This window comes from Nyctereutes procyonoides, unplaced genomic scaffold, assembly GCF_905146905.1.
Source record: "Nyctereutes procyonoides isolate TBG_1078 unplaced genomic scaffold, NYPRO_anot_genome, whole genome shotgun sequence".
NCBI classification, from domain to species: Eukaryota; Metazoa; Chordata; class Mammalia; order Carnivora; family Canidae; genus Nyctereutes; species Nyctereutes procyonoides.
The window spans coordinates 10,593,697-10,616,859 of record NW_026575034.1 but is presented as its reverse complement, the minus strand read 5'-3'; the positions used below and the strand labels follow the sequence as shown (position 1 = coordinate 10,616,859).

Below are 23,163 nucleotides of genomic sequence, written 5' to 3'. Positions count from 1 at the left end.
TCCCCCCCAGCCGTGCACTGCAAGGAGGCGGCCTTTACCTACAATGAGTGCATCGCCTGCTGCCCCGCCTCCTGCCAGTCCCGGGCATCCTGTGTGGACAGCGAGATCGCCTGTGTGGACGGCTGCTACTGCCCCGACGGTATGCCAGGGGCAGAGCGGGTGCCTGGCCATGTCCTCCTGGGCTGGCACGGAGGCGCGTGATCAGGGGCCCTGAGGATGCCTATCTGCACAATGAGGGGAGAAGGAACACACAACTCGGGAGGGAATAAATGAATGACTGGCTTCAGGGAGGTGGGGGTGGGGGTGGCACTGCGGCTCTTGAGAAGTTCATCAGGGTGTTTCATGTCATTGGGACTGAGCTTTTTAAGGTGTGTAGACAAGGACGAATCATTTATTCGTTCATTCATCATTCATTTCTTCATTGATCATGTATGAATTTGCTTAAACACTCATCCACATTTTTTTAGGGGGATATAAATTTGCAGCATATCTGTAGTGTGCAGGCCATGGCTATGCAGGGATTGAGATAAAAATATATAGAGATACAGTCATGGACTCTAGGGGTCACAATCTGGTTGCTGTGATGTTTATTTATGGCTCCCGTCTAAGGCATAAAGCAGTGAGGACCCACTCAGGGGTTCAGACAAGAGACATAGGAATTCAGTGAGGGGAGAGATTGTCAGGGAAGGCTTCCTGGAAGACGTGGTACCTAAGCTGGTTCTAGATGCAGTGACAGGCTTTTGAGAGGTGGAGAAGACAAGTTGGTCAGTATGCAGGTTGCTTGGGGTGGGCAGTTCTCAGAGCAAAAGTCTGGAGGTGAGATTATTTGTCCAGAGGGGATTCAGATCTGGCCTGAGCCAAGGATTTATGCAGGAGAAGGCTTGAAAGTGGGCTCAGTGGTGAAAGCTGGGATGAAGGATCTTATGGCCCCGGGGAGCCATAAACGGTCTGTGAACAGGAGTGGAGGTGAGTTAAGTGGGCCTTTGCTGTCACCCTAGGGCTGATCTTTGACGATGGGGACTGCGTGGCACCAGCTGAGTGTCCCTGTGAGTTCCATGGGACCCTGTACCCGACTGGCTCTGTGGTGAAAGAAGACTGCAACGCCTGGTCTGTGTCCACAGCTGGGGGGTGGGGCAGTGGTGATTTCCAGGGTTTTCCAACAGGGCTGCCCATCTGGGGTCTGGGAGCCCTGGTAACATGGGGGCACTCACTCAGCATCTTTAAGTCTCAGGAGATCTCATTAGATCTAACCCTTGGAGGTGGAGGTCTCTACCACCCACTTTAGAGATGGGAAGACTGAGGGCTGGGGGCAGCAGCTCTGTGGACCCTGCAGTCCTCCAGCATCTCCCCTAGGCCTGGAGAAGTGAGCCCTGCCTCCTCGGTCTCTGTTTCAGCACATGCACTGCAGGCAAGTGGGTGTGCAGCACATCTGTCTGCCCAGGTATGTCTGACTCTAGTCCCTTCCTCCAGTCTCACAGCTTTGGGGGCAGGGAAGTTCTGGGGGCCAGGCCTGCAGTTCCCAGCTTGACCCACTTTGATTCCTCAGAGCCACTTTGCCTGGTTAAGGGATTGTTCCAGCCCCTGTCAGGGAGGCCTTTTGTGGGGGCAGATCTAAGGACCTTCCTGAGCTTGGGGTCCTTGCACGGAGACTGGCCTCCTGGCAGGGGGAGATGCTGAGGGCAGGGCTGTATCTCCCTTCAGACAGGCTGGTGAGGGCAGGGCTGCTTCTCCCCAGCGACCAGAGTGTCGAAAGGGGGGGCCAGGGCTCCAAACACCGCCTGAACTCCTGAGGACAGGGTGCTGTCTCTTCCTCATGCTCGGGGCCCGCAGGGCAGAGGCAGTCCCCGTGGGGCAGCTCCCATATGTCAGCCACCTTTCTCTGCCCCTCAGCCGAGTGTTCAGTGACTGGTGACATCCATTTCACGACCTTTGACGGCCGGCGGTACACCTTCCCTGCCACGTGTCAGTACATCCTGGCCAAGAGCCGCTCCTCGGGCACCTTCACAGTGACGCTGCAGAATGCCCCTTGTGGCCTGGTAAGGGCTGGGCACCCTCAGGCCCACTCCAGCCAGCCGCTTCTGCTCTCTGCCTCCTCGGGAGGCTGAGGGACTTCGGGCAGGGTCCCAGGGCTTCCACAGCCCACTCATCCTGATGTCTATTCTTTCTGGGCAGAGCCAGGGGATAGGAGACTAGGTTCTGTCTCTAGAACATCTGCTAGCTGAGTGGCACTTCCCCTTTTCTGGGCCTGAGTGTTTTGTTTTTTTTTTTAATCTCTAAAATGGGTCTAATTCAATTTAATCTTATCTGCTTCCTTGGATTGTACCTTCAACATCCCTATATTTATTTGCTCACTCATTTATTCATTCAGCAAATACTGAACATCTGTTTGTGCCGGAAGCTATGTTGGGTCTCGGAGACTGGGATGGATTAGATCTGGCTCTGCCCTCCTGGGCCTTGCAGTTTGGTAGGTGAGGCAGAGAAGTACCCCCATAATCCACTATGTTATACGAGTCGTGACAACGTGGACATTACAGGGTAGGTCCCCGTGGAGGAGCTTTTCCTTGTTGTTGTTCAAGAGGTCAGGTGGGAGGAGGGGTGATCTGGAAAGACTTCCTAGAGGAGGCGACCCCTGAGCTGTGTCAGCTGCTTATGAACGTAACTGAGAAAATCGCCAACTCACATATCTGAGGTAGTTGTGAGTTTGTCTGTCTCTCCGTGACTGCATTTTCCCTGAGTCGACCATACAGAGCTGACCCCATAAGCCTTGGTCTGGGCTACACTCAGCTCCTTCCTGCTCAGTAGAGCAGGGGTTCACACCCCTAGTCTGGGCAGCCACCCCCAACCCCCCTTCCCTGCCTGCCTTGTCCTCCCCCACTGATGTCAGGTGTGAGCAGACATCACATAGAGGTCCCCTCCCTGGCCCTGGGGACCCAGGCTGGGCTGTGGACAAGGGAGACAGCTGTACTTTCTTCCTTTTGAGGCCTGAGTGATCCCCTCCTCTTTCTCTGCCAGAGAATGGCCTGGATTTGCCCTTGGCTGCTCTCTGAATCAGAACACTTGTCCTCAAAAGCCTGGGGGCTCCCATGACATCCTGAGGGAGGCAAAAGAAAAGGCAAGCAGACAGACACCACCCAGTGTAACTCCTTCCCATTTACAAAGTTCTAGAGTCTTAGAATACCTGGGGCCATGAGACCCTGGAGGTCCCTTACCAACCCTTTCTCTACCACATTCTAGATGGTGGCCAGCCAGCCTTGGCCTGAGGTAACCTGCTTCACTGCTCAACAGTGCCTCTTGATAGCACTTTCCTTTTACCATGAGCCAGGTCTCCTCCTTGTGACTTCATCCATGCTGATGAACAGTAAGCTAGTCTTCTGCTGGCTCTGTGCAGGGCACAATGAGGATTACACAAATGAGTCAGACCCTGATCCTAGCCACCAGGAGCTCGCAGCCTGATGAGGGAGTCACTCATGTCCTCAGGACAGGTGCTTCATGGTGAGATACAAGAGCAGTGCTATCAGAGGGGAGTTCTGTGGAGGAAGAAATATTCCTACAGGTCAGAAGAAAGGATCAGGGAAAGCCAAGCCTCATGGCAGAGGTGGCATTTGGCCTGAATGACCTAAAGTGGGCCTAAAAAGATAAATAGAAATAGGATATATATGTTTGAGGATGGGGAGAAAGTGCAATCCAGGAGGATTAGATCATATGAAAGAAAGCAATGAGGTTGGAATGTTCTAGAAAACATTAAGGCCGATGCAGAAGGACTTGGCAACTGGCTGGTAAAGTGGGCAGGGTGTGTGGGAGAGAAGGAGGAAGAGTCAAAGATGAAGCCATGACTTCAGTCCTGGGTGAACACAAGGGGGTAGGGTGAAGATGTTAAAAGGATGATGATGATGAAGTATTTACATAGTACTTTTTACTTTGACTAATCACTTTTGCATGGGACCTCTAGTTTAAGGCTCAAAATACCCCATGTAGTAATCATTATTATTCTCTCCACTTAAAATATGATAAGACAGGCCTATAGAGGCTTGGGGTGTTCCTGATAACCCCCAGCCAGCCGGAGGGGGAGCTGAGCCAGACCCAAGGCTGGAAGTCCGGAAAGCCTGTCACAGCCTCTTTATACACCCACCCCAATATCTGGGTAGTGTTTACAGCCTTTGAAATATTTTTCAAGTAGACCTTTCTCATAGTAGTTTTAGATTTTATAGAAAAAATTGCAAAGATAGTACATAGAGTTCCCATAAATCCCACACCTAATTTGTACTATCATTAACATTATACATTAGTATGGTACATTTGTTACACATAACGAACCAATGTTGGTACATTAACTAAAATCTGCACTTTACTCATATTTCCTTATTTTTTTTTTAAGCCTAATATCTTTTTTCTCCGTTCCAACACACCACATTGCATTTAGTCATCATGTCTCCTAGGCTCTTCTGGCTGTTGCAGTTTCTTTCTTTAGTGTGTATGTGGTTTTTTGTTGGTTTTGGTTTTTTGAGAGAGGGAGAAGAGAGAATCGTAAACAGGCTCCATGCCCAGTGCGGAGCCTCACTTGGGGCTTGATCTCACCACCCAGAGATCATGACCTGAGCTGAAATCAAGAGTCAGATACTTAACCAGCTGAGCTACCCAGGAACCCCATTGTTACAGTTTCTAAGACTATGATCTTGAAAGTTCTGAGGAGTGCTGGTCAGATATTTTGTAGAATGCCCCTCTACTGGAATTTGTGTGATGTTTTTCTCATGGTTAGAGTGGTTTTATGAATTTTGGGAGGAAGATAAGAGGTAAATTGCTATTTTCATCACATCTTATCAAGGGTACATATACCAACATGGTTTATCACTGTTGAGGTTGACCTTGGTCATCGGGCTGAGGTAGTGTTTGTCACATTCTCCATGTAGAGTTAGCCCTCTTTTCTCCCCTTGCCCTACTGTTCTCTTTGGAAGGAAGTCTCTATGCTCTGCCCACACTGGGCGAACGGAAAATTATGCTCCCTCTGCTTGAAGGCAGAGATTCTACATACATTATTTGGAATTTTTCTGCACAGGAGACTTGTCTTCTTTCACCCGCACATATTTTCTTTCAGTCATTTATTTATGTCAGCATGGATCCAGGGATATTTATTTTATTCTTTGGGTAAGAATCCAATACTTTCTTTTTTATTTTGTTACTCAGACTTTTTCTAACTTGACCATTGGGCAGTCTTACAGTTGGCTCTGGAGTCTCTTTGACATAGCCCCATCAGTGTGTGTGTGTCTGAGTGCATGTGTGTCTATGTGTATACCGCCTTACTTTATGGTCCTATAAGATGCACCAGGCTCTTGTTGTATATTTCCTGTTGGATTCCTAGAGTCAGCCATTTCAGAAAAAATACTATCAGATGCTCTGGGCTCTTTTTATTGGAGAACGGTATTAGGCAGAAAGATCTGGGGTACTAGGTGTGCACCATTGCTACTGGGGTATCATTTCTTTTAGACCCTCTTAGCCTACAGATAAAGGAAATAATATGTATAACTTACGAATATCCTTGTATAACCAATGTATATATACGTATCTATAGATAATCTATCAATAGCTCTGTATATCTTTATGCGCTAAAGTTCATATTGATGTGCCAACTCTAATCTATTACCACGTGGGTCATTGTAGCCTCCCCCCTTGCTTATCTATAAACGCCCAGGCTGACAGTGAGAAATCTGGCTTCCACATCCATCATCCATTTATCTAATTGTTCAATTCCAGTATACCTGTATAGAAGTATCGGAATTATTAACCCATATCCATGGGAAAGAACTTTATCAACTAGAGTGCAGTACTTATGCACAGTTCCATTTGCCTTTAGTCTTACAAACTCCACTTATTTTCAAAGTTATTTAAGTCAACACCTTTCCCTGCACCCCTCTTTCAGTGAGGTTGTTTGATATATTTGTAATACAGTTAGATTCTTTTGTCATAGTCTGCATTCCATTCTGGGATCCTTTGAACTCCTACCTGATTTAAAAAAAATTGTACACAATAGGGTTCACTCTTTATGCTGTAATGTTCTCTGGGCTTTGACAAATACAACCTCCAAAGTATTCCAGGCATGTTTTCTTACCTGTATCAAACCAGGCAAGACCAACTATTGTGGTATTTCTCTATTCCTGAAGGAGAGAACTGAGGTGTGGATAAGTTCAATGAGGTCTTTAAGGTCTCAGCTTTCAGTGACATCAAGGCCTGAGCCTAAGACTTTGACTAAAGCATTGCAGTCTTTCTTCCTGCACCAATGACAGGTCCAGAGGGGGACAGAGGATGAGTGGGTCTGGCAAACAAGGTAATGTTTCAGATACAATGGTTTTGAGCTGTTTCAGGGATTTTTATGTCTCCTTGGGAAGGAGCTTAGAAGAAAGGTCGTAGCTTGTTGCACAAAGCCTTTCTGAAAAGTTTCAAGCTCTAATCCTTGCCTCATTCTGTTGTTTGATTATATCACTTTCAGATTATACTTTCTCTGGCTGTCTTTGGACTGAGAATAAAGTCCAAAAATTTTACAAAGCTCTGCCTAAGCGGGCCCCTGCCTATCCTTTTTTTTTTTTTTTTTTTTTTTAAGATTTGGTTTATTCATTCATGAGACACACAGAGAGAGGCAGAGATACAGGCAGAAAGAGGGAGAAGCAGGCTCCTTGCAGGGAGCCTAATGTGGGACTTGATCCCAGAACCCTGGGATCACAGCCTGAGCCAAAGGCAGGCGCTCCACCACTGAGCCACCCAGGTGCCCCTGCCCTGCCTACCTCTTGAACCTTATCTTAAACCACTTTGCTCAGTGGCCTCTGCCCCTCTGATCTTCTTTTATGTGCTTGGATGCATTAAATGCCTTCCTGTGTCAGGGAATTTTGTACAAGCTGTTCTTTATACCTGGATGTCCCCCTCCTTGCCTTCTCTCTTCTCCCAGCTACCTTCTATGGACCCTTCAGATCTCAGCTCAACGGTCACATTTTCCTGGGTGTTAGCCTTCTGATCTGCATAATAGGGTTATTAGTAAGACTTACTAAATACGATTGCTATGAGAATTAAGTGAGTAAATAAGTGTAAAAAGATTAGAACAGTACCTGAACGTAGTAATTTCATATTAAAATTAACTGTTATCATAATAAATCTAACATTATTAAAAGTTTTGTTATGATTTTTACATTACCGTTATCTTTCCTGAGAATGGCCTTTCCTACCTCTGCAGACTAGTCTTGTTCCTTCACTACATGGTTTCCTAGTCACCCCACCCTACACCTTTTTGCAGCATTGATCCCAATAATAATTTAAAAGCCGATTTTGTGATTGTTTAAATGTCTGTGTCCCACACATATATGTACTCCCCATGAGTATATCACTCCATCACTGTATGGTTGTGTTGATGCCTTCTCATGGGAGGAAGTATGAATGGGCCTGATGCAGACTACCCATTTTAGAGATGAGAACCTGAGGCCCAGATAGTATTTGTTCATTTCTTGCTTGCCTATGAGTGGAGCTCAGTACTCTGCAGGAAAGTGCTATATAAATACCTATACAGGGATGAAATTGAAGTCTTATATTGTACTTGAGTGGGGAGGCCAGTGTTTTTGAGGCTAGACTCTGGGCCATCCAGGGGGTCTAGCTCTCCTCTGTGTCATGAATAGCCTAAGAGTTGGCTCTCTCTTTATTTGCATTATCCCAGCTCTGCCACTAACCTTCTCCAATCTGAGCTTCTGCCTTCCCATTCCCAGACGAGGGCATTTGGTTAGAGGACTCCTAATGTCCTTTGGGGGCTCTGTCTCAGCCTGCTCCTGGCCTCAAGCTGCACTAGAATCCCTGCTCCTGGGGACTCTGTGGGGACCAGTAGGACAGACAGACTAACTGTGCCCCATCTGACTTTCTCTTTCTCCAGAACCAAGATGGAGTCTGTGTCCAGTCAGTGTCAGTGATCCTGCATCAGGACCCTCGGAGGCAGGTGACCCTGACCCAAGCGGGGGATGTCCTTCTGTTTGACCAGTACAAGGTCACCCCACCCTACACGGATGGTACGGCTTTGATGGACGAGAGCTAGCTGGGAGTTGGCTGCCCAGGCCTCTTCTTCTAAGCACTGCCCCTGGCCAAAGGCACTGCCACATGGTCAAGAGCTCACGTTCTCTAATACTGGGTGGATCAGGCCAGAGGGGTACCTTGGTCCCAGGAATGTGGACTCGGGACTCGTAAGATGGTTTTTGTCCCATCCCAACATGACAATAGGCTTTACAGCACTATGATGGCTTCTCCGAACATGAGGATATGAATGGGGCTGTTTTCCATCCCTATTTTATTATTCTTTAAAGATTTTATTTGAGAGAAGAGAGTGAGAGAGCATGGGGGGGGAGGGGAGAGGGAGAGGGAGAGGGAGAGGCAGACTCCCCACTGAGCAGGGGGCCCTACACAGGGCTAGATCCCGGGACCCCGAGATCATTACCTGAGCTGAATGTGAAACGCTTAACTGAGCCACCCAGGCCCTGCTATTTGTTTCTTATTTACTTACTATCTTGTCTGAATCCGCAAGGGATCTGTGGTAGCTTGTAGGAAGCACATCTGACAAAAATGACAAAACTGTTAAGAAATAGAATAGCACCAGAGAAAATTATAAAGCCAAAAAAGAAAAAAAAAAAAGAAAGAAAAGGAAAGAATAAGGGTTCAAGAACGAGAAGAGTGGAGATGCAGGGGGGGGGGGTGTAAAGAGACCAAATAAACGCAAGCCACAAAAGGTGAAAAATTCACTACAATTAAAAAATTGGCAATTGCTACAATTGAATCTAAAAGTGAGCTTCCTGGTGGCCACTGTGGAAAACAAAACAAAACGAAACAAAAGGGTAGTTAACAGAATTCTTCTTTGCTACAGAGGGAAGTTATTATCAGTTTCTTATGGAGGAAAAACTTTTAATTGGCATTTCATGCTTTAAAAAAAAGAAAAAGAAAAAAAGAAAGAAAAATTCTCAGCCGGGGTTGCCCTGGCGTTGGCCGCGGTTCCTGACTGCACCAGTGAACAGGATTTCCTCAAGGCGCCCCAAGCCAACCGCTCCCTTGGGAGGGCTTCGGGGGTGTGGACCGGGCTGGCGGGGCACGGGGTTAGGGGTTAGGGGTCAGGGGTCAGCGAGGCCCTGCGGGCGGGGGGGGGGCGCACGTCGGCACAACTTCCCACCTCCCTACCGCGATTCTGTTGCCCAGACGCCTTTGAGATCCGGAGGCTGTCGTCCACGTCCCTGCGGGTGAGGACCAACGTGGGCGTGCGGGTGCTCTACGACCGCCAAGGGCTGCGGCTCTACCTGCAGGTGGACCAGCGATGGGCGGACGACACCGTGGGCCTCTGCGGCACCTTCAACGGCAACACGCAGGACGACTTCCTGTACGTGCCCCTGCCCCGGAAGCAGAAGGGGGGTGGGCCCCTGAAGGCCCAGAGAGGCGCTCCCCCTTGAGCGGCCTCCGTGACGGGGCCACGCATGCGCGGTTGATGATTTATGCCTCCGCCTTTACATCGAAGCGGGTTTCTCCGAGGCCGGGCCTCATGGTCTCCCCGGGGCGGCGGACTCGCCCGAGGAGCCCGTGGAGGTGCCGACTCCTCGCCTCTACGTCTCCGGGGTCTCCTGGGTTGGGGCCCAAGGATCCTGGTTTTAATGAGTGAGCGCGCGATTCTAGTGCGAGAGATCTACGGATCGTGCCGTGAGAAGTGCCGTGTTACAGTGAGGTCTTGAAGGTTTTGATTTGGTTCATGGGTTTCCTTGTTTTAATTGACTGGGAACACCTTTTTTTTTTTTTAACATTTTATTTATTTATTCATGAGAGACACAGGCAGGGGGAGAAGGAGGCTCCACGCAGGGAGCCCGACGCGGCCTCGATCCCGGGTCTCCAAGGTCACGCCCTGGGCCACGGCGGCGGCGGCGGCGGCGGCGGCGGCGCTAAACTGCTGGGCCACCCGGGCTGCCCTGGGAACACCTTTAGATGAGCGTAGGCCTCCAGGGAGCCATTGATGCCCAAACTCCTGCTTTCTATACTTCCCCTCCCAAAAAAAGTTGGGCTGGGAGGTGGTTTCACTCATTGATTCAGTCACTTTGTCCTGACGATGGATCGGTTGAGTTAAACCCATTTCAGGAAACAGTGGTTGCAGGTGTATTCTCACAGCTAGGCTTATGGTTCAAGTAATCAGGTATTAAATAAAAGACATTTCTATGGAAATGGAAGAACACCGATGGTTATGGATTGGATTAAATGTTAAGCCCGTGCCTGAGTTCTAAGGGCAGCCAGTTGGGAAGATTTCTGGATGTCAGACTTTCAGCATCTTCACAGAGAGTGAGGGCAGGTTGAGGGAATCTGACAGATGTTCCCGGTTTGTAGTTCAGATGTTTCCGGGGATCTTGTGAGTAGCCCAGAGAGCAACAGGCACACAGAGATCGTCTATGAATTTGTTATCACGGTGATTTCTTTACCTCAGGTTATTGATATTTAGGGCGCCTGGGTGGCTCAGTCAGTTAAGCGTCGGCCTTCAGCTCCGGGCGTGATCTCAGGGTCCTGGGATCCAGCTCCGTATCGGGCTCCCTGCTCAGTGGGCCAGCCTAGGTCATAGATCTTTCCTGCCTGGTGCATGAGGGTTGCACCATGTGAGCCTCCCCACCTTCAGGGGAAGGCTGTTTCCCGAGGCCTGACGGAGAATCCAGAATTGAGAGAAAGCCTGTCTGGGTGTGGATACAGTTTAGGGACTTGGGAGGGGACGAGAGTCAGACGTTCCAGAAAGGGGAATCAAGGGTTGACCTTGAAGGTTAGAGGTTCTGGCTGCTTTTTCAAGTTATATGCATTCGGTGACGCAGAAGTAAAAAGGAGAGGCTTTCTTCAGCCAGAGAGGACATTCTTCAGATTGTTTCGGAAAACCAAGAATAAGAAAATACGAAGAGCTTTTAAATGCATGCACATTAAAAAAAAAAAAATGTAGCGTTCTACTCCGTCTTGCCTGGCGGGGGGGGGGGGGACGTGAGGGCAACTGGCCAGCCTGGTGGAGACAGCCCCTTGCTTAGTGGGTGGGCGACTTGCCGCTCTCCCCAATGGGAGCTCTGGGCAGAGAAGTTGCTGTGCTCGCACTGCTCAGGAGCGCAAGGGGAGCGTGCTGAGCGCCGCAGCACCTGTCCCAGCCCTGCACGTTAGGGTCTCTGCAGCCTGCCGTCTTGGAGACTGGTGATGTCCAGGAGGCATGCTTTCCCCCTTTCCTTCCCTTATTACCACTCACATGACTATTTCCTGGCTAGAGGGGAAGGTTAGGCAAAGGAACTTGCAGGAGCTGCTCATGGAGAAGGAAAGAGGAAGGCTTAATCCGGGGAAGTTTGGTTCACGGCGTCCCTGCTTCTGTCCGACATGAAGAGCTGGGGGTGGGTGGTGAACATAGGGTAGGGGGTGGCCCCCAGCCACGTTTGAGCCCCTTTGGAGCCTGTTAGATGTGACGTGTGTGCTCACGTGTATACATCCATAATCGTCTGTGTTTGTATGTGACGGTGTAGACTCCCTTGGCTGTCTGCATGTCTGGCATATATTTGTGCTCTGCGTGTGTCTGTGTGCGGTGAGGGTGTGTGTGAGTGCTGTTTGTAGGTCTGTGTGGCATGCGTGCCTCTGAGTGTGTGGGCTCATGCTTGGTCTGTGTGTGTATACGTGAGTAGCCACTTATTTGGGCGTACGCTGTACGTCCACCTGAGTACACATGGCACGTGTGTGAGTGTGGCTATGCCGTGACTGCAGGTCCCCAGTGGGTGTGCCTGAGAGCACCCCACAGCTCTTTGGCAACTCCTGGAAAACACTGTCTGCCTGCTCCCCACTGGTCTCCAGCTCCCCGCTGGACCCCTGTGATGTGCACTTGCAAGCAGGTGAGTGGGGAGTGGGGCAGTGGGGACTGGAGAGGGGTGAGATGGGAACTCTGGGCCTGAGGAGGCTTGGGGGGGGGGAGGGAGGGGGGAGGCAGAAGCGGTAAGGGCAGGTGGAGTTGCTGCAGAGAGGGGACTTTTGTTCCCTCCCGGTAAGGGCTGGGCACACCGGAGCTTCAGGCCCTACCGCTGCTGCATAGACACGGATGGGTGCTGGCTCTCCCATCTCAGGGTGAAAGCCTAAGCCCTCGCGGTGGCCCCACCAGGCCCTGCACTCTCTGCCCGTCCCCTGGGCCCCCCACTCTGCTGCAGCCACCCACTTCTTGCTGTTCCTCTTCCACAGCCAGGTCTGTTCTCTGCTCCAGGCCTTTAGACTTGCCCTTCCCTCCACCTGGAATGCTCTTCCCTCACTAAACACCGGCCATACTCCCTCACCTCTTTCAACTTTTAGTTCACACTTCCTGTCGCCACAGACATGCCTTCCTGACCTTGTTTAAAATTGCAGTTGCCCCGCCCACTCCTCCTTCAATGCCCATCTGCCTTCCCACCTTTCTCTCCCTCTGAGGCCTTCCCCTTCCCCTTGGCCCTGTAAGTTGTTCGGGCGCAGTCTCCTTGGACCACAGCGTAAGCAGTTTTGTTCAGTCCTCCCAGCATGTGGATTCATGTCCCGTGCAAGGTGGACCATGTTGCATGAATGTGCTACACACACACACACACACACACTCGCCCTCACCCTCCTTTAGTCATTTACCCCCACGCCATGGCCTACTATACACACACACACCCTCCCATCCACCTTCTCATGCCAACCACCCCGACTGTGAGGTGGGGCGCGGAGAGGTAGGAGAGGCCCCAGGAAGAGGCTGGGGCCCGGGGCACCAGGCAGACCAGCTCCCTGCTCCCCACCCCTGCTCTTCCCATCCAGCCTCCTTTGCAGTGCAGTCCTGCAGCGTGCTCACCGGGGAGCTGTTTGCGCCCTGCTCCGCGTACCTGAGCCCCGTGCCCTACTTTGAGCAGTGCCGCCAGGATGCCTGCCGCTGCGGGCAGCCCTGCCTGTGTGCCACACTGGCCCACTATGCTCACCTGTGCCGGCGCCATGGGCTCCCCGTTGACTTCCGTGCCCACCTGCCTGCCTGTGGTGAGTGCCCCACACAGGTGCACCCACAGGAGGGTGGCCCGAGGAGCCTGAGCTCCAGACCCACGTGTTCACCTGCCCCTCTGCCACCTGCCACCCCCCACCCCACCCCTCTTCCATGCTGTCCATCCCCTTGGCCACCCAGGCCTGCCACTCAGGACATGTGACACTGGCCGCTTTTCTGTTACCCTCACCTCCAGCCCATCTCCAAGTCCTGCCAGGCCTGTCAATTGGAGATTGAAATTCACCCACTTGTCACCACCTCCACTGCCACCACCCGGGGCTGGGGCTTCCCAGTAGGCCTCCCTGCAGCCGTAGCGAGCCTTCTCGAGATCACTGGCTTCCATTGCCCTCAGTGCACATATGCCTCAATGGGCATGAGCTGGCCCTTGCTCACCCCCCCACACCTGGGCCACGGTCCTCCCCATGTCTCAGTTGTCTCTGTGCCCCCAGCCCTAGCACAAGCCCCACTCACAGTGAGCTCTTAGCACATGTTTGTTGAAGAAATGAAAAGAGTCGGTCTTGGGAGCCAAGAGAACTGAGGTCTGTGCCAGCCCTGCAGGTAACTGCTGTGTGCCGCTGGCAAGGCCCTGCCCCTCTCTGAACCAGAGTTTCTCCAGAGGCGACTAGACAGGACCAGTGGTTTGTATCCCTGGCTGCACATTGGACTCACCATAGGAGCTTTTAAAGAAAAATGCACATATCTGTGCTACGTTCAGTATCGATGAAAAGAACATATCTGGCAATGGGGGTCGGCATCAACATTTTTAAATGGAGACTTTGATGTGTAGCCTGGGTGAGAACAACAGCTTGACAGTCTGGCTCTGGCAGGTACAGGAGACCCTGAGGGAGTGAGATGCTGGCCAGATGAGGAGAGTAGCCTTGAATCTTTGGACAGAGGGCCCCAAGAGGCTGCTAAATGGGGCACATTGATCTTCACAGCCCACGTGTGTTATAGTCGTGGAAGTGAGAGGGACAGAAGTGTGTGGAATACCCACCTGTGCCTGTGCCTGTGTCTATGTGTAGGTGATGGATGGGTGTAGGACTGTCAGTGAGTGGTGACCTCTGCCCTCCCCAAGTATCACTGCCTAAGAGGAACACCCTGCGGAGAAAAAGAAATACCAATGGCAGGGTCCAGGCTGAGCTCAGGAAGGGGACCCAGCCCTGCCACTATGCCATTGTAGTGTAGTGGGAGGAAGTGGGACTCTGCAGTCAGACCCGGGTTCAAATCCCATCTCTGACCTTGACTCACTCTGTGACCTTGAACAAAGTTCTTCTCTGGTTCTCAGTTCTCATCAGGATGATGACCCCACCCCCACACAACTGTGGGGAGGAGGGAGACAAAGCACATGGTTTCATTTCCCACTATAGCACTGTCCTGTGAGGCCACCAAGGAGTATAGCCCCTGTGTGGCCCTGTGTGGACAAACCTGCCAGGACCTGGCCGGCCCTGTGACCTGTGGGGCTGGTGGCAGCAGTGACCTCAGTGGGGATGAGTGTGTAGAAGGCTGTACCTGCCCGCCGGACACCTACCTGGATACCCAGGCTGACCTCTGTGTTCCTAGGTGAGTGGGCTAGCTTGACCTCTGTCAGGGAGTAGGAGGGGAGAGGCTGAGGGTCTCCAGGGCATCTGAGGCTGGGGAGGCTGACTGCATTTCTCATGTCCCTGCTTCATCTCCTAGTCATAGGGCAGAGCTTGTTGGGTGACTGGGTGGGTGGACTTTCTCCCTTGGACCCCTCCCTCCAGGCCTTTTTCCTCAGCCCCAGCTCTTTAGACCACTCCAGCCTGGCTTCCCCATGAGACAGAATAACAAGCCCACAGAAACAGCCTCTCTCCCTTCATCTCTTTCCTTTCACAAATATTTATTGACCACCTCGTATGTTCTAGACAATTCTAGACCCTGGAAATTCAGCAGCAGACAAAACAGACTCCTGCCCTCATGGAGCTCACATTCTTGTGCCAGGACAGATTAATAAAAAGACACTTAAAGGGTCTGGTGGTAACAAGCTACAAACAGGCAGGGAGGGGTTACTGTTGTGTTGCATGGGGTGAGTACAGGAGGAAGGCCTTTCTGCTGAGGTGCCATGAGCAAAGATGGGGTGAAGTGAGGGAAGGGTGCTCCAGGCCAAGGGAACAGCTAGCTCTGAGGCTGGTTGAGGTGTGTCCTTAGTGTGCAGGGGTGGGAGGTGGTGACCTCACAGGATCCCAGGGCTGACTGGCAAAGCCCTTGGTCCCCTCTTGGCCTGCTTCTCCTCTAGAATGGTGTCACATTCCACTGAGAGGTGGGGGCTGGAGAGGGGCTCCTGTAGGGGGTATATCACAATCACTCAGAGGCCTTTCCAAACTATAGGATCCTCTTTTGAGATCCCCACCCCTGGCGGGTTGAGTATTGCCAACAAAAGGGCCTCTGAGGTTTATATGGGGGGAGGGGTTGGAGAGAGAGAAGGTGGCCTAGAAGCACAGGGGTTGGATGAGTTCAGACATCCCTTCCAGCCTTCAGTTGGTTTGCTCCAAGGCCTGTCCTTTGCCAGGACTGGCAGGGGCCATGGAAGGTGTGTGAGGAGGATACTGTCTTTGCCCTCAGCTGACCTACAAAGAGGAGCCAAAAGAGAGCATAAGGGACCCTGTGCGGAATAGATGAGATGACGTATTTGGAGGGCCTAGCCTGGTGTTCAGAATGTTTAACAATCGGTATGGTGTGGGCACTGAGTGATCAGAACAAATGCTGGGTCTGAATGAGCAGGAGGAGGATAACCTTCCTGCGTCTGTCCCTGACACAGCCCGGGCTCAGGAAGCGTGGCCCTGTTCTTGTCACCTCTCTTTTCCCTGGCCCCAGGGAGGTTGGCTTCGGGTGGACAGAGACCAGAGAGGCTATCTTTGTTCTGGCTCACTGGATGGCCCTGACCTCGGTCCCTGGTGCCAGTGTGGCTTCCCCACTCCCTGGAGATGTGTCACCTGTCACAGCAGATGCCATTTCTCATCTCTGTGCCCTTATACCCCTGGCTGCTGAGGGCTGGGGTCCCCATCCTCGGCAGTCCCTAACCTGGCTCCTGAGTCGGCTCACTTTTCTCTGGTCCTGGGTTTTACAGGAACCAGTGCTCCTGCCACTTTCAAGGAATGGACTATCCCCCTGGAGACAGTGACATCCCATCTCTGGGCCACTGGTGAGCTCCCTAGATAGCAGTGTCAGTGTCCTCTCTTTAAATGGAAGTTGCTGACTGAAGAAAATACAGCCGAGCAGATCTTTCCACAAAGCGGTGCTCACCCTCCGCCTCTGTGCAAGGGGCCAGGGACGGAGTGGGGATACATGTCTGAGCCCTGCAGGGCCCGAGCACAGCAGCTTACAGTCTGTGGCTCTGCAGTGACTGAGTCAGCTAATCCCAGTGCGCCCCCACTCCCCCTCTCTCTGCAGCCACTGTAAAGATGGAGTCATGAGCTGCGATAGCAGAGCCCCAGGTAAGGTGGAAGGGGACGGGTTCTCCTGGGGGCTCCTCCACAGTAGTGGGGTTATGGAGAGGAGAGTGGGGAGCTTGAGGATAGACCAGGACAGAGAGAGCCCAGCCACGTCTTGCCTCACACTGAACCTCCTGTATTCTTTGCCGCTTTGGGAGAGGCTCCAGTTTGGAGGGTGGCATCCAGAAATCCTGGCCCAACCTCAGCTCCACGCTAGCAGCTGTCCCTCCTGCTTCTCAAGAAGGAGAGGCTGAGACTCTGTCTTCATCAGGGGCAGCCAGCGGGGCTGTCTGGACGGTCCCTCGACCTCCCCCGGGGCCTGGGTTTCCCAATCTGAGCTGTCACTCATCTGCTAAGGCTGACTCTGTGCCCAGCCGTGTGGTAGACTTGGGGGTCACAGAGCTGGAGAGGACAGCCTGGGCCTTTGAGACTGTCCCAGACAATAGAGGTGGGGGTAGGGTAGCATGGTGGTGGGGCAGCCTGTGAAGGAGGTGGAGATGGTAGAGAGGGCACTGGAGCAGGAGGGCAGGGAGCAGTGAGGATGGGGATTGGCACAGAGGGGTCAGAGAATACTCATATGGCAGGTGGCAAAGAACAGGGCCTCCGGAGTCTGGCAGCCCTGGGTTCAAATCTTGCCTAGTGCTTGCAGGCTGTTCAGGCCTGGGTAACTCACTTCACCTCTCTGAGCCTTCGCTTCCTCTTTTGCATATATGGCCTAGAATTCTGTGTTTTCTTTTTGTTGCTTCTGGCTTCAGACTGCTTCCTCTTTGGGACTTTTACCTCATCTCCTGTGCCTATTCTTTTCTCTCTGCTCCATCCCAAGCTAGGCTTGAAACTCACCTCCTTTTTATTGATTTCCCTAAAAAAGATCACTTACACGAGGTGTAAGCATGCACAGCTGACTTGACTGAAGGCTCAGAGAGAGAGGGGGTTTATATCACAGAAACATAGGTAATGGGAAATTGACTTTCCTGTTGTTAAAAGTCCTCTGGCCATGCTGCATCAAAATCCTCTGACTCATCTCCTGGTCTCTCTGGAGGTACTTCTCTCCCCTTATTATGGCTTTGAAAGCAGAAGTCCCTTCTTTCCATTGTACGGGAAATGGGGGATGCTAATACCTCACAGAGTTGTTGCAGGATCCAGTATGATAACGCATGTGAAGTGCCTGGAGCAGTATCTGGTGGAGAGGACGTGATACCCTTGGTACTGGTAGTGGTGATGCTTGTCCTGTGTGACAGCACACAGCCCTCCCTCCCTCTATGATGTGCATCTGGGAACCCAAGGAATGCCTCTGAAAGCATCATAGCCCCATCTCTCCCTGCACCCTCCAGGTGTTGGGTCGCTAGGTCTCCCTGGCCACCCCTGCCACCCAGGAGCTCCCCTCCCCTCACCTGACACTAGGGCCTGGTGTCTCAAACGTCCTGCTGAGCATCCAGGCTCCTCCCAGCAGCCACCGTCTTCTCTTCCAGCCACCAGCTGCCCCGCGGGCCAGGTCTTCGTGAACTGCAGTGACCTGCACGCCGACCCCAGGCTGAGCAGAGAGAGGACATGTGAGCAGCAGCTGCTGAACCTGAGCGTGCCAGCTCATGGCCCCTGTCTCTCGGGCTGTGCCTGTCCCCAGGGGTGAGTATCCATGTTGCCTGGTCCCCCTCTCCAGGAGGCTGGCAGAACCAGGGCCCACGAGGCAGAGGGAGGGGCAAGGAATTCCTCACTCGGCCACGCAGGGGGGATGGCTGTGTGATCACATAAGGGCCAGCACAGAATCTGAGAAAGAACAGTGGTGTGGGGACCCAGCCCGGAGTGGATCCTTCTTGGCTCTGCTTCTTGCTGTGGTGTGACCTTGGATGATGAAAAGGCCTAGCCTGTCTGAGGCTCTGTTTTTCATCTGTACAGTGGGAATGATAATAACGCCTACCACTTCAGCATGTTGTCGTGAGGAGTACAGGCATTGCTGAAGTGGAAGCACTGAATGGGGTGTGTGGCACGCTCCAGAGGAGTGGGTTGAAGCCCATGAGAGAAAAGCCATGTTTCACCTCTCTGCCCCTTTCTCTACGAAGGCCTGACCAGAGTCCTCAGGTGGAGGGCTGGTGCCCCTGTAATACTCCAAAAAGAAAGGCCCCACCCAGTGGAAATAGTCTCCCACCCAGGTGTCTGAGACGCCACACAAGCTGAGTTTTGTGGGCGTGCCTCGTGGGCTGCGGGGCCGGCATCCTTCTTCACCAGTGCTTGTTCCTGATTCTGGTCTCACTTCAGGTGTAGGCCGAGAAGTTCGGTGCCTGATTCAATGACTTGGCAGCCCAGGGTTGTCCTTCAGCTGGGGCAGAGCTTGGTGGTCAGCTGGGAGTTCCGGCCAGGCCTGGCAGTCAAGGGAAGTGAGGGGGTGGGGGGATCAAGCTGGTAAGACGAGGGAATAGTCAGTTCCGGCTTTACTATTTATAAGACAACTTGCTTTTATCACTTCCTTCAATCTCAGAGCCTCTTTGGGAGGAAGGAAGGAAGGATCATTACTCTCCTTTTGCAGATGAAGAAACTGAGGCGAAGGGCAGGGTGGAGAGAAGTGGTTGGTCCAGGAGCCGTGACTCAGACCCAACTTTGCTTACTCCGGATCCTGCCCTTTGGCCAGAGCATGCCAGCTCCGTGAGGCCGGGGGTCTGGTCCCCCATACAGAGGTCATATTGTGGGCTAGGAGCCACCCCTTCCCAGGCAAAGGCATCCACAAGAGACCCCTGTGAGGTCTCAAAAGCCTCCTTTTGAGGATCCTTGCCACAGGATCCTTGCCACCATTAAGTGGCAGGGTGTGGACGATACTTGCTGCCACATAGGCCCCAGAGGAGCTTATGAGGAATGTCTGTCATTGAAGGCCCCTTGCGTCACTCTCCTTGTGTGTACAAGCCTGCCTCTCTGAGGACAGGGAGAGCCATCGCCTCTGGGGTCAGGAACTGAGGGTTGCTCACTGCCACCTGTGATGACAAGGCCACAGAGGCCAGGTGGAACTGAGAGCTGGGCCAGTGACCCATCCTGTGACTTCCCTGAACATGTTTTCATCTGTACAATGAGGGCTGCTGGCTCCCTCCCAGAGGGGCTTGGGAATGAAGGATTCAGTGAGAGTGCTCTCATGACTGTGCTTTGTGGTCTCAAACTATAGTCCTCAAACATTAACGTGCGTGCGCATGCACCATCAGGGATCTGACCCTGATTCAGGAGGCCTGGGCAGGGGGGACCTGTAACTCTGCATTTCTAGCAAGCTCCCAGGAGATCCTAATACTGCTGGTCTGGCCACTACAATTTGAATAGCAGGGTTCTAGAACATTATCCACCATTAAGAATTAGCTTAACTCAGATCAAAAAGCCAGAGTGGTATTCCCTTTTCAATCCCCAGGTTCCAAAGGGATGGATAGAGTGTGAAGATTTCTAATGGGCTAGGTAACCTGTGACAAGTTACATGGCCACCTGGGCATTAGTTTTCTTGTCCGTAAGCTGCGACTGGTTGTTTGTTGGCTGAGTCTGAGCAGGGCAGCACCGGAATCCTCTTCCTCTGTTCTTGGCCTTTTAAAGTTCAGTTCAGGTCCTGAAGCTGTATTGAGAACATGCACAGTCCAGAGTCCTGGGGGGAGGGGGGAGGCCCCCCCAGCTCAGTCACCTGAATATTTGTCACTGACTAGGTGACATCAGACAAGTCACTTTTCCTGAGCCTGGGTGTCCTCGTCTGTGAATTGAGGATAGTAATCCCACCTTGCAGGGCTCTTGCGAAATTTGAATGAGGCAGTGGCTGCAAGGAGCCAGGCACTGTGTAGTAAGTGCTCCCTAAGACTTGTGTTCTTCCCTTTCTTAATACCGAACATTATCCAATATTGAATTTCTTAATACTGAATACTTAATACTTAACACTGAATCCTTAATACTGAATGCCATATTAATACTGAATTCCCTTTCTTAATCTTAATACTGAATACTTAATACTGAACTGGGGTATTTGCCACAGTGGCTCGCATCCTGTGTCAAATGCCCTATGAGGAGCTTACACACATTCTGTAGGGGTTTGTCAAAGGGAAACTATTAGAGCCTCAACTTGTAAAGAAAGGACAAGGATTTCCTGCCATTCTGGAATATCCCCTTGGGAGCTGGGGTAGGGCTTCCAAAGATGCCTAAGTATTATCCTAACCATCCCTGCCTGGGACCCTCTGGGACCCTGGGCCCCATATCCCTCTCCATTTATAAGAATCTCTGGGTGCCATGTATTGTTCCAAAGGACCCCAAGTCACTACAGAGCCACTAGGGCTGTTTGTGCCACTTCAGATTTCTTTGCATCTGGCTGCCAAGCCAAGGGTCCTGGGGCTACTAAGCAGTATATAGTACAGTGGTTGTAAGCACAGACTCTGGAGTTAGGCTTGCATCTTGATTCCACCACTTACTAGGTGAGTTAGTTAACTTCCTTGAGTCTCAGTTTCCTCATTTGTAAAGTAACACAGAGTAAGTGCTCTGTGTGAGCAGACAAGCATTGTTTTCCTCATTTGGATGTCATGCATTTGCAGATGTCTTCTGAGGATCCCTTAATAGGTAAGGAGAAGGTGCTCCGCAGGATGAGAGCACCTTGAGGACAGAGGCCAGAGCTTCTCTCTGTTTTGGACACACAGCAGTACTCAAGAACAGGCAGGTCTGCATCGGGCCAGGGAAGGAGCAAGGAATGAATGGTGGGCAGCAGGACAGATCCCTCGGGAGGTGGCAAGAGGCAAGGCCTGGGCTGAAGGTGGAAGGCATGGGCCAGCCTACTGTTGGTGTCTGATGCAATTATGGGTAGAGGAGGGACAAGCAACCAATATTTATTGTGTATCTATTAGGCGCTAGGCAGTGTGCCCAGGTCAGTAATGAAATTCTCATAATGACCTTGGGAGGAAGGCATCATTACCCCTGTTTTACACACACACAAAAAAACAGAGGCTTAGGAAGGTTAAGTGGCTTCAGGGAAAACAATGGATTAAACACATGCTTTTTTTTCCCCTCTGCTTCCTCCCACAATGAAATACTGGTAATGGAGGGGAAAAAAACACACACACAACAAACCTATAAGTCCCCAGGGACAAAGAGAACGGGCATGGGAAAGAGAGTAGCATAAGATGGGTCAATAGTTTTTGAGAAACAAACAAGAGTGGATGTGTGGAAATTGACCTTGCAGAGCTGCAGTTGACAGCTGATGCTTGCCCAGGAGGAGGCCGAGGAGAAACAGCCTAGGTTGTGTTGACAGCTTCAGGGTCAGGAGGCCCCAGGCATCTCAGAAGGTGGGGTAGTGCGGGGGGAGAACAGGAGGATATCCCATGCAGGGCCATGTCAACCCCCCCAGGCCTCCTCCCCCATGTCACACAACTGCCCTAACCCCATGCAGCAGGAGAAAGGTGGTAAAAGTTTCTGCTGGAAGCAGATCAGAGACTTGGATCTCAGGAGCCCCAGGAGGGATGAGATGCAGAGTAAAAACAGGGAGATTAAATGAAAGTCTAGTGGACCTCAGTCCTCTTCTCCAGCTTGGTTTCCACAATAATAGCATTGAAGCTTCTGCCTCCCAGGCTGGAGATGAAGAGGGTTCTTCTCTTGAAAATGGGCTGGGCCAAGAGAAAAAGAATCCACGGAAACTGACATTTTAGGGGTTCTTCCAACCAGGTGGTGGCTCCCCTTAATTATGCAGCTTCTAGTCAACTTTTGGTGCCTCACTGCTGTTTTTCTCTTAATTCTTTTAAAGTGAGGCATAATTTATAAACAGTAAGATGTGTAGATTCTAATCATAGAGTTTGCTAAGTTATGATAAATTTAAATGTTCACGTATAGTACCAGTGGTAGGTACTCATTGCCATATTTCATTATTGTTTTAATTTATAATTTTAACTGGTCATTTTCCCTAATGACAGTGGGTACTTTTTCATGTGGGTTTTTTTTTGCCATTTGTTTTAATTTTGTTAAGATTTTATTTATTCATGAGAGACACGGTGTGCAGAAACATAGGCAGAGGGAGGAGAAGCAGGCTCCATGCAGGAAGCCTGATGTGGGACTCGATCCCAGGACTCCAGGATCATGCCCTAAGCCGAAGGCAGATGCTCAACTACTGAGCCACTCAGGCGTCCCTTTTTTGGCCATTTGTATATCTTCCTTTGTGAAGTGTCCATTCAAGTATTTTGCCCATATCTTATTTGGCTGACTATTTTCTTTAAGTTGTAGTTCTTTCCTTATCAAATATATACATTGTAAATATTTTCTCCCTGTTTGTGGTTTGCCTATTTATTTACTTAATATATATTTTAATATATCTAAAAACTTCTGATAAGCAGTTTTACATTTTGATTATGTCTAATATATCATTTTCCCTTTTATGATCAGTGCTCTCCCTCTCCTTAGTAATTGCGACTCCAAGGCCGTAAAGACATTCTCTGATGTCTTCCTCTGGTAGCTTTATAATTTTAGCTTTTACATTTGCCTCTATAATCTATCTGAAATGATTCTATATTATAAAATGGAGTCAAATTTCATTTCATTTTTTTCCTGATGGATCTCCTGTGGTTCTAGCCCCATTTTAATAAAAGACTTTTCTCTCCCTATTGAATTACTTTGGTCTCTTTGTTAAAAAAAAATAAATTGACTGTATAAATGTGGATCTATTTCAGGACTCTATTCTGTACCATTAATCTCTTTGTTTGTCTCTAGTCCAGTATCATA

The 23,163-nt window shown here is 50.9% G+C and overlaps 1 protein-coding gene across 1 annotated transcript in view; it reads left to right on the top strand.

Moving 5' to 3' along the window:
* OTOG (otogelin) overlaps positions 1 to 23,163 on the top strand; it is an 88,010-nt gene that overhangs the window by 11,919 nt on the left and 52,928 nt on the right. Inside the window, exons 12-23 of the mRNA XM_055317608.1 lie at positions 11 to 139; positions 999 to 1,107; positions 1,395 to 1,441; positions 1,891 to 2,036; positions 7,901 to 8,033; positions 9,205 to 9,382; positions 11,755 to 11,879; positions 12,802 to 13,014; positions 14,383 to 14,575; positions 16,101 to 16,175; positions 16,424 to 16,467; positions 17,934 to 18,087. Coding sequence (XP_055173583.1) covers positions 11 to 139; positions 999 to 1,107; positions 1,395 to 1,441; positions 1,891 to 2,036; positions 7,901 to 8,033; positions 9,205 to 9,382; positions 11,755 to 11,879; positions 12,802 to 13,014; positions 14,383 to 14,575; positions 16,101 to 16,175; positions 16,424 to 16,467; positions 17,934 to 18,087 — 1,546 coding nt within the window. The remainder of the gene's footprint in view (positions 1 to 10; positions 140 to 998; positions 1,108 to 1,394; positions 1,442 to 1,890; positions 2,037 to 7,900; positions 8,034 to 9,204; positions 9,383 to 11,754; positions 11,880 to 12,801; positions 13,015 to 14,382; positions 14,576 to 16,100; positions 16,176 to 16,423; positions 16,468 to 17,933; positions 18,088 to 23,163) is intronic.